The 14,758-nt window shown below is 48.1% G+C and overlaps 1 protein-coding gene across 12 annotated transcripts in view; it reads left to right on the top strand.

Annotated features, from left to right (window-relative positions):
- The window catches only part of Ank1 (ankyrin 1), a 190,189-nt gene that overhangs the window by 107,514 nt on the left and 67,917 nt on the right, over window positions 1-14,758 (top strand). For all 12 annotated transcript variants that reach the window (XR_013045395.1, XR_013045396.1, XM_076553626.1 and 9 more), the window contains exon 3: window positions 14,270-14,368. Coding sequence is in view for 10 of the 12 variants with exons in the window: in XM_076553626.1 (XP_076409741.1) it covers window positions 14,270-14,368 (99 nt within the window). In the remaining 2 variants the exon portion in view is untranslated. The remainder of the gene's footprint in view (window positions 1-14,269; window positions 14,369-14,758) is intronic.

Here is a 14,758-nt window from a genome sequence, read left to right as displayed (position 1 = left end):
CATTGGCTCCGACCAATCCCAACTGATTGAGACAATAAATATCATTGTTTATCAACCGATATCCATAACTTGTTTCTGTCAACCTTTACAGTAGATTTTAGGACTTACATTGTTCTGGGTTAGGAGAATGGAAGAGTACATAACTCATGATCACAGCTATGCATTATCTTAGGCTGTAAAAACTGGTCCCGTGGGAAATCCAAGACAACTCTGAGTACATAGAAGGACAGCAGTCTTAAGTCTTGAGTGACTTCAAGGTGTATTATTAACTTTGGCTGTTGAGGTCCAGCAGAAGTTCAGTCTCTTCGAATGTTGGAGATGTTTTTATAATATTGCATTGCCACAGTCAGGAAGGGAAACAAATCCTCCAGCACCACATTGTGATCTGATGGCTGTGAATTCACAATGTGAAGACCAAAAATGGTCCTCTTACTCATGAGAAACTTCAGGGAAAAAAAGAGAGGCTGCATGTGTGTCAGGGTGCATGGATGTACATTCAGCTCTGTAGGACACACTCCATCTGCCCAGCCAAGCTGGGACCTGATTACAAATGAAGACAGGACCTCAGGAAATCCAGGCCTCTGGGGTTTAAAGGCTCAAGAGCAGATGTGTGCAACTGTATGTGAGGGAACCTTTAGAGAGGTTCTTCATTGCTGTTCTAGTGCTGTGATGAAACGCCATGACCAAGGTAACTTATCAAGGGAAGCATTTAATTGGGGGCTTGCTTACAGTTTCAGAAGGTGAGTCCATGACCACCCTGGCAGGGGGTGTGGTGGCAGTGGGCAGGCAGGCATGGTGCTGGAGCAGTAGCTGAGAGCATACATCTGACCTGCAAGTTGCAGGCAGAGAGAGTGAAATGAGCCTGGCATGGGTTTTTGAAACATTAAAGCCCACCCTCAGTGTGATGGTTTGAGTAGGTATGGTCCCATAGACTCATATATTTGAATGCCTGGCCCGTAGGAAGCAGCACTATAAGGAGATGTGGCCTTGTTGGAGGCGGGCTTTGAGGTCTTATGTATGCTCAAACCACACCTAGTGAGATACAGTTGCTTCTGCTACCTGGTGATCAAGATGTAGAACTCTCAGCTCCTTCTCCAGCACCATGTCTGCCTGCACACTGCCATGTCCCGCCATGAAGATAATGGACTAAACCTCTGAACTGTAAGCCAGCCCCAATTAAATGTTTTCCTTTATAAGAGTTGTCATGGTCATTGTGTCTCTTCATAGCAGTAGAAACCCTAACTAAGACAACCACTGACACACCTCCTCCAACAAGGCCACACCTCCTAATCCTTCCCAAACAGTTCTACTAACAGGGGACCAAAAAGTCAAATATATGAGCCTATAGGGGCCATTCTCATTCAAACCACCATAGAGACTATTTCTAAGTTCCATGGGAACATGGTTCAGTGAACTGTTCGTCTTTTGAAAACAGGGTATGGATATGATAGAGAGGCAGGTAGACTTGCTAAGAACAATGACCCTCTCTCAACTCCAACCTTGAGGAGACTGCCCTCTCTGATTGGTGGAGTAGTCCTGAATGCAGAACTGCCTGGATTGAAATAGGCTACGGATATGACTGGGCCTAGAATTCTTATATTTAGTGGTGAACTTGATACTTTTCTCATGGTTTACAGGCATGTCTCTCCCATCCATGTACTGACTAGGCCCAGGCCTGCTTTGCTTTTGAGATAGAGCATGTTCAGGGTGGTATGCGTATAGACTGTATATAAGTGTATCTCTGGATAGGCATGTTCAGGGTGGTATGCGTATAGACTGTATATAAGTATATCTCTGGATAGGCATGTTCAGGGTGGTATGGGTATAGACTGTATATAAGTGTGTCTCTGGATAGGCATGTTCAGGGTGGTATGGGTATAGACTGTATATAAGTGTGTCTCTGGATAGGCATGTTCAGGGTGGTATGGGTATAGACTGCATATAAGTGTGTCTCTGATTTTAGTTTTGATTTCCTAATTTAACAGCAAGATGAATGCATACTTTGCTTAAAAATCAAAACTGTGCAGAAATGTATGACATCTGAAAGTCTCCACTTCCCCCCACCATGCGCACCATGGCTGGCAGTTTGGTGGGAAGATTGTCATGCCTCTCTCTGAGCCAGCAAAACACATATCCAGAATGTTTCCTGAGAGCTGGGTGATGGTGGCGCACGCCTTTAATCCCAGCACTCAGGAGGCAGAGCCAGGCGGATCTCTGTGAGTTCGAGGCCAGCCTGGTCTACAGAGTGAGTTTCAGGACAGGCTCCAAAGCTACACAGAGAAACCCTGTCTCAAAAAACAACAGAATGTTTCCTGTGGATGGAGATTGCTTAGTTCTTATACCAGGATGATAGCCAGACCATCACTTTCAAGACATGTCGGTTTAGATGAGTGGTAAGACCAGTTAGAAGCCTCACTCTTCCCCAGGCTTCTTCCTCTAATCCTGCTGCCCTTCCTTAGGAGGTGTGGTTCTCTTGATTTTTAAAAACAAAATATCAAGATCTCGGACAGCATCTTTCTAGTACATGGGAGATATTCTTAGCTGCTGAGCTCAATTTCAGAACCCATTCTCTCATTAACTTGAACTCGAACACCCTCCCCCTCCACTCCCAAGGGCCCTGAGACCTCAGCAGTGGGTTTGTTGCTGAGCTGTGGGATTTTGGAGCATGGAGGCCACTGCAAGTTTTGAGCAACCACACAGCAGAGGGAAGGTGATCTGAGGTCACTTGGCCTCCAGGCAGAGCTCCGAAATTGCTGTGGTTCCTTTTAGCTTTAAGATAATGAAACAGATCACAATGTCTCTCCTCCTCCTCCTGAGTATAACTAAACTATGATCCGTAAGAGCTACCTGGGTAGAGAACCGAATTTAGGTTGTAATAAAGCAGAGAAGGAAAAAAAAAAAAACCGCTTAGAGCCAGCTTGTCAGCTTGTTTCTTTCTCTTTGGCTCCCTCCCTAAGTTGGTACAGTCCTCCTGGATCCTTCCATTCTCCAATTGTCCCTGTCTCCAGTGGAATGCAGGCTTACAGAGGAGGAAAAGGTAACCCCCTCCCAACCCTGACAGTTGTTCAGCTCCATCTGCCTCCTGAGTCATTAAATTGCAAGATGGAATATTTTTAACAGACTTTCCCCACCAAGTGGTCTCTGCAGAGCCATAAACCCTCTACGGTAGGAAGGCTGCCAGGTGGAGGGTCCTTATCAGCAGGCATCCATGTGAAGTTGAGACTGTTCCCTTGGCATGGTTTGATGGCATGCAGGGCAGGTTATATCCTTACTGGATAGCAGCGGAACTCTGCTGCAGGCCATGGGTCCTGCAAAAATAATGTGGTCAGATCTCCACAAAGGCTTGCAGAAAACCTACCCCAGCCCAAGCCCATTACCCAGAGCCTAGAGTGGCCCCCTTCTCCCACAGCCTTTCTAGACCCTTGCCTCCACTCCTCTCTTGCTTTCTTTAAAACTGTAATTGTTTCTTATCTACAGAACCACTGTAAGAACAGTACAAAGAATCCCTGCCTCCCCTTTGCTTGCGTTCTCTGTGGCTGCTTTTCTGTGTTCTTCATATCTATTGACCTTCCTATACTTCCATGGTACTCTGTTGCCCCTAGGCATTCCAGGTTGTAACCGGCATGAGTAAGGAGACCACCCATCTGGCTCCCCCATGCATCCAAGGCAAGAAGCTTGGGTGTTCTCCAACGTCAACATTCCATCCAGACTCCAGCTGGCCCTCTCCATACCCTCCCTCCCTTCTCCCTCCTTCTGCTTGCCTCTTTCTGGGTCCCCACCCTATCTTCTCACCCTCCCGTCTTGTTCCAGGTGTCTTCCTAGGTAGATGCTTGGCCTCGGGTGACAGGAGCATCTAATGCGGAACAGCTCCTCCAGCTCTGGTTTTGGCCCTGTTCCATTCAGTGTTTGAAGCTCAGCGATGTGTGTCTGATGTTAAAGTCGGGACACGGGGAGTCCTTTTGGTGGTTTGGCTTCTTTGTGGTGTGCCTGGGATTCTTTGAGTCTTCCCTTACTCTCTGCACAAGTTGCCCCGGGTTCACTCCGAGATTCCCTGGGCTAGCGCTGGCTCTGTGGCTTTTCACCTGTGCCTGCTGTGTGGGTCACTTCCCGGGGCGTCCTTGGCTTCTGCTCTGACAAGTGGAGATTAGGCAGCTGCCATTATCACTGCTGGGCCTATTGTCCCTGGTTCTCAACCAAGAACTTGGGCAGGGGAGTGGGGGCCGGAACAGAAACCTGGGTGCATAAGCTCTGTGTAGACATTCTGACCACACCAGGGGAAAGATTGCTGCTTGAATCTTCTTTGTTGTTTTGTGCCCTGGGTACTTTTATGTCAGCTTGAAACGGCTAGAGTCATTTTGGAAGAGGGAAACTCAATTGAGAAAATGCCCCCACCAGACTGGCCTGTGGCGTATGCTTTTGATACATGATTGATGTGACACCCCTGGACCAGTGGCCTTGATGTCTTGAAGAAAGCAGGCTGAGCAAGCCATGAGGAGCAAGCCAGTGATTGGCAGTTCTCCTTCAATTCCTGCCTCCAGGTTCCTGCCTTAAGTCCCTGCCCTGACTTACTCAGTGGTGAAGTGAGAACTGAGAGTTGTAAGTTGAAATAAACCCTTTCCTCCGCAAATTCCTTTGGTTCATAATGTTTTATCACAGCAGTAGAAACCCTGACTAAGGTGTTTTGATTTGTCCTGCAGTACTGAAAATCAAACCCAGGGCCTCATGCATGCTAGGCAAGCATTCTACCACTGAGCTACATCCTCAGCTCCATTTTATTGGTTCTTTACTGGCTACATTGGTAAAGGGGAATATGGCACCATGATACAATCATGTAAGTGTCTTAGTTTAGGTTTCTGTTGCTGTGAAGAGACACCATGACCATGGCAACTCTTTTATTTATTTTTTTTTTTTTTGTTAAACATTTATTTTTTTTTTTTGGTTTTTTATTATTATTATTATTATTATTTTACAACACCATTCAGTTCAACATAATAGCCACAGAATCCCCTGTTCTCCCCCTCTCGCCCACCCCTCCCCCCAGCCCACCCCCCATTCCCACCTCCTCCAGATCAAGGTCTCCCCCGAGGACCGGGGTTGACCTGGTAGACTCAGTCCAGGCAGGTCCATTCCCCCCTCCCAGACCGAGCCAAGTGTCCCTGCATAAGTCCCAGGATTCAAACAGCCAACTCATGCAACGAGCCCAGGACCTGGCACCAATGCACAGCTGCCTCCCAAACAGATCAAGCCAACTGACTGTCTCACCCGTTCAGGTGGCCTGATCCAGTTGGGGGCCCCTCAGCCTTTGGTTCATAGATCCTGTGCTTCCATTCATTTGGTTATTTATCCCGGTGCTTTATCCAACCTTGGCTTCAACAATTCTCGCTCATATAAATCCTCTTCATACTCACTAATTAGACTCCCAGTGCTCCACCAGGGGCCCAGCCGGACCACGGCAACTCTTATAAAGGAAAACATTTAATTAGGGAGGGCTTACAGTTTCAGAGGTTTGGTCCATTATCATGATGGTGGGGCATGGTGGCCTGCAGGCAGACGTGGTGCTGGAGAAGGAGCTGAGAGTCCTACTTCTTGTCCACAGGCAGCATCCGGAGACTATCACACTAGGCCTAGCTTGAGCAAAGGAGGTTTCAAAGCCCGCCCCATAGACACCCACTTCCTCCAACAAGGCCACACCTCCTAATAGTGCCACTCCCTATGGGCCAAGCATTCAAACACAGGAGCCTATGGGGGCCATTCCTATTCAAACCACCACAACAGGATTTTCCCATCCCATCCCTCAGCACTCTGGGCCCCCTATTTCCTTGACATCCCTACTGCTATTCCTGGGACTCCAATCCCGTTCTTACTCATCAGAAACTTCCCCTGGAGAGCAAGAAACTGATCTAATAAGTGAACCCAATACATGATAGTAAGTGTGGCTGAACAAAGCCATGGCTTCCCAGTAACTGTCTTGGTATGGTCTTAGTCTCAGCTTCACTCCCAGGAATAACATAGGTATGGAATGACTAGATTTAAGAGCCTGGTACTGGCTAGTCTTATGTCAACTTGACGCAAGCTAGAGTCATCTGAGGGGAAGGAGCTTCAAATGAGAAAAGGTCTCCATAAGTTCAGGCTGTAGTCAAGCCTGTAGGACATTTTCTTAATCAGTGAATGATAGGGAAGATCCCGTTACACTGTGGTGGTGACATCCCTGGGCTGGGGACCCTGGGTTCTATAAGAAAGCAGGCTGAGCAACTCATGAGGGGCAAGCCTGTAAGCAGCACCCTCCATGGTCTCTGCATCAGCACCTGCCTCCAGGATCCTGCCCTGTTTGAGTTCCTGTCCTGACTTCCTTCGATGATGAATGGTGATGTGGAAGCATAAGGCTAATAAACCCTTTCCTCCCTAAGTTGCTTTTGATCAGGGTGTTTCATCACAGCAATAGTAGCCCTAACCCGGACAAACTTTGAGGTGGGAAGGGCCCTCAGTCAGAGGATCCAGTTTGAGGCTGTGTGCTCCATGAATATGATGAAGTGGGTGAACAGGAAGCATGAGGGCTATGTGTTCAGAGACCAGCGGCATCTACTTTTGAGACATCTCTGCCATTTCCCATGGACTGTGGGACCTCAGGATACCAGCGCTTACCGTCTGACGCTTCCCTTCTGCTCCTGACTGGAGAAGTGCTAAATTTCCAGTGACATGTCAACTGTATTTGTACATTTGGAAATCAATTAGTGTAATTGGGGCAATCAGAGGAGCTAAACAGAGGAACAGTTTACTGAGAACAAATGTCTGAAATCGTGTTTCTGCCAATGGAATCTCTCACAGTTGGTACAAGAAAATATTCCAAGTTAAATCATGCAGGCTGAATGTGACTTAAGAATATCTTAACTGTTGGGAGCAGCTGTGCAGCCTCGCTGGGCTGGCCTCCTCTGCCAGACGTTGCCTCTCAAAATGCTCTCAAATGGACCTTATATCCAAAGGGGGGGGCAAAGCACAAGAGGAAAGCCGGTGTGGGTGGGTGGCAGTATGAAGATTTTTGCTCCTCAAAGAGACCATCTCTTCGTTAAGGCCATCGTGGCCGGAAAGTGTCTGGAGCCCAGGGGTCTTCAAGCTCAGGATAGGAAGAGTGTAGGATATAGAAGCTCCAAAGGATGTTGCTGTCACCCTAATTGTAGGAAAACAAAACAGATAACCTAAAACAAACCAAAAATCTTCCTGAACTCAGCTGAGAGTCAAGCGAGTAAGGTAATCGGGTAATCTGGATTCCAGAGAGGCCAAAACCATGCGGAGAGGCCCACGTGCGCCATCATGCATCCTGCTGGTAGAGTGCATTAGAAGCAGAGAGCTCTGCGAGGCAAAATCCCGACAACTCCTCCAGGTCAAGAGGTCTACATTGAATTGTTGACCCCATGCCTTGATTGAGTGCTCATGGCAAGCATTGGATACCATAGAGAAGCTCCCTAGGCCTAGGGAGTTCAGGGTGTGATTGGTGGAAGGTAGAAGACAATAGCCCTGCAGACTTCCCAGACTCCTCTCTTGATACCAAACAGATATGCTATCATACTCCAGACTTCACATGGATGCCGTCTGTAATGGCTGGTTTTGTGTGTCTACTTGACACAAACTAGAGTCATCAGAGAGAAGGGAGCATCAGCTGAAAAAATGCCCTCGTGAGACCCATCTGTAATGCATTTTTTTCAATGTGTGATCAGTGGGAGAGGGCCCAGCCCATGGTGGGTGGTGCCATCCCTGGACTGGTGGTTCTAGGTTCTACAAGAAGCAGTTTGAGCAAGCTAGAGAAAGCAAGCCAGTCAGCAGCAAGCACCCTTCCACAGCCTCTGCATCAGCTCCTGCCTCCAGGTTCCTGCCTTGTTTGACTTCCTATCCTGACTTCCTTCAGTGGTGACCAGCAATGTGAAACTGTAAGCCAAATAAGCCCTTTCCTTCCCAATTTGGCTTATGGTCAAGGTGTTTCATAGCAGCAATGGAAACCCTAACTAAGACACCATCCTTCCAAGGAGGAGCAAAAACAGACTGCTTTTGCTGAGAAACAGGAGACAGTCTTGCTTGGTTTATGTCAGTGTCTGGATAGCCTGGAAACCTGGGGAGGCCAGCAACTGTCCTAGGCCCAGGGTCATACCCCAGGAACAAGCAGGTCTCTGGCTCTGCTAGAAAATATGAAGACATGCAATGACTACCCATCCAAGCCCAGTACAGACCAGGTAAAGCAGAGGAGGGGTAATAAAAAAAAAAGTGTCCTACCCTTGATGACCAGACATGCAGAGCCTGATTAAGACTGAAGCTGGAGCAGTCTATGTCACCAGGAAGAACACATTGCCACTAGGAGAGAAGTACAAGCAAGGAAATGAGTCTACCTGAAACACAGGTACCAGGAACAGATGGAAGCTGGGAGATCAGGAACACTGAAACCCTTCTAAGACCCTGACTCCTACATCAAACTCAGGATGACTGCAGCCTCCCTGGAGAAGAGTGTGGAGGCTGACAGACCAGACACCGTGAGACTCAAACCCAGGGCAGCTTCTAACCCTGACTATCCATGCCACAGATGAATCAAATCTGCTTCCAGCCATAAATGACACGTGCGTTCATGTCTCTTGTTCTTATACATGATGCCTGGCAATCAATTGAGAATCATTAATGTAATATACACGTAAGACAAAACACAAACTATGGTCAAGAGACAAAGCATTCAACAGAACCAGACTCAGAGAAGACCCAGGTGATTGACATGTGCATGAATCCAGTGGAGAAATGAATGACATCCATGAACGGATGGGGAATTTCAGCAAAAAGATAAAAAGTCCCAGGAAGAGCCTAATGCAAGACAGTGATTAAAAAAACAAGACACTTTCTTAGTGATAAAGAAGTTTTCAACAGTATCATCAGTAGACTAGACAAAAGCGTGGTAAGACTCAGAACTTGAAATAGATCAGAAGAAAGTATTCATGTTAAAAACAAAGCAGAAGGGAAAGAACAGAGTGGAGCGACTAAGAGCACAAGCATCTCAGGTGGTCTAGCACACAGGCCACAGTCTAGTGCTTGGGGGCTGCAGGAAGAAGATGCAGGCCAGCTCGTGTCCTGCAGGACAGCATGACTGGAAATGGCCAGGAGCAGCTGCGCGTCTCACTTAGCTGAAGCTCCTAATCTCGTGTCTCTTGAACTCGTGTGTGCTTATCGTCTACACTCTGCTATTTGAGAGAAGTAGTGTGCGCTTCATCCCACTCCTAATCCCTCAGCAGCCTGTCTGCCATTTGGCTTCAGGAGAAAGCGACTGTGGAGGCTGGATGAGTAGCTGAAGTTCTAAGGAGGGATCCAGCAGGCTGCCTCTCGCTTTTGGCAACCAACTTACATTTGATTTAACTGAAGTAAAAGCATATGGTTCCTGGCTATGAAGAGGTGGTAAATTACAGTTCATCCCTGTCCATAGTCACAGCTAAGAACAAATAGTTCACATAATTTGTACTCCTCCCTCTTCACACTTGAGCAATTAAAAAAAAAACTGTTTAAAGAAAAGGAAAGCGTTAAATGTGGTATTTATCCACGGGATGCTGTTTTGGTATTGAGAGTAGTCTCTTGTGTGGACTAGTTATGCACTTAGTAAGGCAGGGGGCTCCTTAGAACACATGGCAGGACATTGGTCCCCAGGTGCCCCTCAGCTTCAGAGACTGGGCTGGTTGGTCAGTCACGGCGGCCAATCATCCCTCCACCTGCTCAAGTTGGCTCCTGGAAAGAGCTTGGCCTCTGGGGCTTGGAGCATTCGTGTACCTGTTGGATCCAGCTGCCTCATGAAAGGAAAGGGACATGTGATGAGGAGGCTGGAAGCTTGGCTTCTGACGTGTTAGTGTGTGGGTTTAGAACTTAGTGTCACATATGGTGTCTTCATTTCGCCATTGTAAATGAACTTGACACCCTAATGTCACATGAACTGGCTGTCTGGCTATGAAACCACTTCTTAAAGAGTAGTCCGATCCTCCTCTGTGCTACAGATTCATGCGTGCCTGTAAGAGCATGTAGGGTATTTCTCTTGTATGTATCTGTCCCTGCATCACCCCCACCCACAGTGAGTTAGTTCTTCAAGAGAAAAACATTTGTTTCTTAATCACCCACAGCACACTGCCCGGTGCTGTCGGCTGGCACAGTGTTTGGGATCGGGTAGATGCCCAGCACTCAGAAGCACTGCCGCTGAAGCAGGCCTTTGCTCCTGTGTTTTTTCTACACACTGACTCCAGGGTTTCTGGCATACCCTGTTTGCCTGTGCCTAACGGGGCTTGTTTGGGTTCTGTGGCCCAGATGAGGACATTGAATTCAAACCACCTGAGTCATAGACATAATTTACATCTATTGGTAGTAACGGACGTGACTTACAAAGACCGCTAGGGGGCCCGGGGAGATGGCTCAGCAGTTGACACACTTGGCACTCTAGCAGTAGGGTCCTTGAACTCAGATTGTCAGAACCCACATCAATGCTCCACGAACACGGTAGCCGGCGATTCCAGCCTCAGTCTCAGAAGTCAGAGATGGGGGTATCGACAGCAAGCTGCCTAATGAGGCCAGTGATATCTATGGGCTCTGGGTTTGATTGAGAGGCTCTGCCTCCAAGTGTAAGGTTGAAGAATGGTCAAGGAAAATTCCGGACATTAACCTTACCAACCACACATATGTGAGCGCGCGCACACACACACACACACACACACACACACACACACACACACACACACACACACACGGAAAGACAAAGTCACAAAGAAGAAAGAGATGGTAGAGGGAGAATCTGGAAGGGAGGGTGAGATACACTTTGGGATGCAGACCCATTCAAATGGACCCTTTTGGAGGAAAGACCCTTTCTTCTGCCAGGAGTGGGCTTCTGGAAGGCTTACGAACTGGGGAGGAGAGAAAGGGAGACTCCTGAAGACCACAACAGTGAGTAGAGCCATCAAGATCAGTCACAGAGGTCACAACCAGACCCTGGGGATGATTGTTGTGACTGTAATCAAAAGTAAACTGTGCTTCTACTTATCTGATTAAACAGAAGTGAGCTAGCTCCTGGGAGGAGGGCACCCCAAACTATGCTGGCTTTCATCTGGCTGTGATGTAGCAGGATTATGTGACTTCATTAATTTAACCACTCTGGGCCTTGGTTTGCTAAACTGTGAATGAAAGGTATAATCCAGAGCCTTTAATACACCTTGCCTCCAACTTTCTGTGGTCAGAAATCCAGCATCCCTATGGATTAGGGTCCTCACACTGGCTCCGAAGAGCAAGGAAAGCCACCCCCAGAGCATCAGCTGTGTTAGACGTTTCCTCCTAGCCTCGTCAACATTGCAGCTCTGAGGCTTTCAGGACCAATCAATACCCACCATTTAGGTGGCAAAGCTGCCAAGCCAAGCTGTAAATGAGCCACATCCAGGCTGGCATGCTACCAGAACCATCTCCTGGGGTAAGCAGAGGGTAGCCACAACCACAATCCCACCACCAGACCCTAGAAGCCCCCCATGCCGGGGCTTGGAGCCTTCCAGAGTAGTGTTGATAGATCTCTGTCTACAGGTCTGCGCAAGGGAACAAGATCCTCATCAGACCTGTCCCACAAACAGGAGCAGCTGCAGAAAGTTCTGGGACTTCCCAGGCACCCCCTCATTGGACGGGTGGCTTTTTAGTTCATTTGTGCTTTGCAAATTGAACACAGACAGTGGGGTTTTTTTTGTGTGTGTGTGTCCAGTGTTCCTTACCCCTGTCCTAACTTCCTGTCCAGGCTGTGGCCTGCCTTCAGGCCATTTCTCTCCTGTTACCAGCACTGGATCTAGCCAATCTTTGATCTGATAATTTTATTTACACCGTGGGAGGAAAAATCCACACAGCTGGTGTTGGACTCTGTGGTAACTATTGTACACAACCTGTAAGAGGAAGACACATGATAGCCAGAGTCAGGTATTTTCATTAGGAAACAATTTGGTAAAGAGGCATTCCCATTAGTCCCACCCACTCATGTGCATATGCGCATACAGTGCCACAGTGTGTGTGTGTGTGTGTGTGTGTGTGTGTGTGTGTGTGTGTGTGTGTGTGTGTGTGTGTGTGTGTGTGTGTACACACACATAGAGTAAGGAGTGTCCCAACCCAGCAAGGTCTCAGCTAGCTGTCCTCACTGGCTGCTTGCAGGCTGGGCAGGCCTGATCTAGAGAGAACATAGGTTGATATACTGCAACCCTCCTGTTTCCCTGCCCCTCAATGCATCCCCAGGAGACGCTTCCCTGTGGTCACGTGCTAAGAGGCAGCACGGACCCCAGGTAGAGAGCTGTGTTTTAGTGGGAAGCTGAACGTGTGCTCTGACCCAAGAGGGGAGTGGGGATTTCTGGGGCCCAGGGTGCAGGAACTCCCAGGACAGGTGAGTCTTAGGCCTCAAATCACAGAGTGGTCAAGCCTCATCTTGATGGGCAAGAGCCTGCAGCAGCTCCAAGGCTGGGGGCGGTCGAGGAAAGGAGGTACTAAAACCAGACTGACCAAAACAAACAGGAGAAGAGGGCTGTTGACCACGGTGGAGGAGACAATGAGTGCAGATTATCTGCTGACTAGAGCCTCTGCCTTTATGGATCCTGCTCAGCCATGGAACTGAAATTCATGCCATCACATTGTCAGAATCATCTGCAGTGCTGGGTAACACCTTTTTAAAAAATGTATTTATTTGGGATGAGGGGCACATGCACTCCATGAGCATATTGGAGGTCAGAGGTTAACTTTAAGGAGTCAGTTCTGTCCTTCCATCATATGAACCAAACTTAAGTCATCAGGCGTGATGGCAAATGCCTTCTTACCAGCCTCTAGGTAGCAGGGGTTTTTTTGTTTGTTTGTTTGTTTGTTTGTTTTTGGTATTTTCAAGATAGAGTTTCTCTGTGTAGCCCTGGCTGTCCTGAAACTCACTCTGTAGACCAGGCTGGCCTTGAACTCACAGAGATCTGCCTGCCTCTGCCTCCCTAGAACTGGGACTAAAGGCATGTGCCACCCCCACCCCCACCCCCCAACAAATAGCAGTTTTTGATATCAGATTTTGCCAGGAAGTTCCAGGGCCTTTAAGTACACAGGTCAGAGAACAGAAAGAAGGGAGCATGGACTGAGAGATGCATCCTGAGCCGCACGGCTTTAAGGGGCACAGTAGCAGCTAAGGCTGACTAGAACTTTCATATCTTGGCAAGAGCTCTGATTTTGGAGACTGATGATTGGGCGTAGCCTCTTTGGTGGCACCTGAAATGATGAGCTAACAAAGGGGCCGTTTTCACACTGGTTTTTCCATTGAGGGACTCACGTAGCCTCCACTAAGTGGGATTTCCCATCAACCAGTGGTCAGCTGTCTGCCACTATGACAAAATACCTGGGAAAATAAACTTAATAAATGAAAACCAGAAAGTTTATGTTGGTTCATAATGTCAGTCCAAGGTCACTTGGTCTCATCACTTGGGGGCCTGTGATGACAACGTACGTATTGGGATGATTTTGTGGTAAAAAGAGGTTGCTGTGTAACTAGAGTTTTCCTGCCTGGCCCACAGTCAGGACAAATCTTTGTCACCCTCCAGTCCCACAGCCGCTCAGACCCAACCAAATAAACACAGAGACTTATATTGTTTACAAACTGTATGGCCGTGGCAGGCTTTTTGCTAACTGTTCTTATACCTTAAATTAAACCATTTCCACAAATCTATACCTTGACATGTGGCTCGTGGCTTACTGGCATCTTCACATGCTGCTTGTCATGGCAGTGGCTGGCAGTGACTCTTTCTACCTTCCTGTTCTTTCTTTTCTCCTCTCTGTTAGTCCCGCCTATACTTCCTGCCTAGCCACTGGCCAATCAGTGTAATTTGACATACAGACCATCCCACAGCATTGCTGAGCTGTGGCAGTTTGGAAGCAAAAGACAGAAGGAGAGCTGTATTCCACCTGCCTCTTTCTTAACCCGCTCCCCCAGCTCTTAATGGTTCTACCTCTTCAAGCCTTCAACATGTGTACATTTGGACACTTCCAAGTCCCCTGTAGGCTCTCAGAGAATGTTCGTGCACGTGGTTCCTGTCCAGAGTGTGTCTGTTTTAATGTCTTTGCTCTCCTTGGTGCCCTGACCTTCCTAGCTAGTCTCCCTGTCAGCTCTACCCACCTAGTGTCCCTGCATTCCAGCCGTCCACTCCCCCATACACCATACCCAGTCCTTAGGACGGAAGAGCGGCTAGTGTCACTAACCAAAGCCTTCCCACCTTTCTGCTCCTCTCAGAACGGGCTGAACGGCTTGCATCTGGCGTCTAAGGAGGGCCACGTGAAGATGGTGGTCGAGCTACTGCACAAAGAGATTATTCTAGAAACGACAACCAAGGTAAGAAGCGGGGTTGAAAATTCAAGCCTGTGGGCCTTTGTGTGTTTCCTCAAACTGCGGCTTGGAAACCAGCCCAAGCACGGTCCTGATTTCTGGGATGCTGCTCATCCGTCACATCCTGTTTCTCTGAGTCTCGGGTGCCACCTGAAAAGGCAGAACCCTCTTTCCAGAAATAGTCAGCGGCCCTTTACTCCAACCTCTCACTGGATTCTGAAACCAGGACCCTTTTATGGTGGCTTCTTACTGCTTCACACAGGGACCAGGAGTTCTGCAACATCCAAAGTTGCTTCCCCTTCTGTGACCCTAGGCAAGTTACTTGGCCACTGGGAAGCCTCAGTTTCTCCCCTGTAAATAGGGATGAGGACACTTACTTGCAGGGTTGGTGTGACA

This window comes from Peromyscus maniculatus, chromosome 17 (genome assembly GCF_049852395.1).
Source record: "Peromyscus maniculatus bairdii isolate BWxNUB_F1_BW_parent chromosome 17, HU_Pman_BW_mat_3.1, whole genome shotgun sequence".
NCBI lineage: Eukaryota > Metazoa > Chordata > Mammalia > Rodentia > Cricetidae > Peromyscus > Peromyscus maniculatus.
This window is presented reverse-complemented; position numbering and strand designations above follow the sequence as displayed.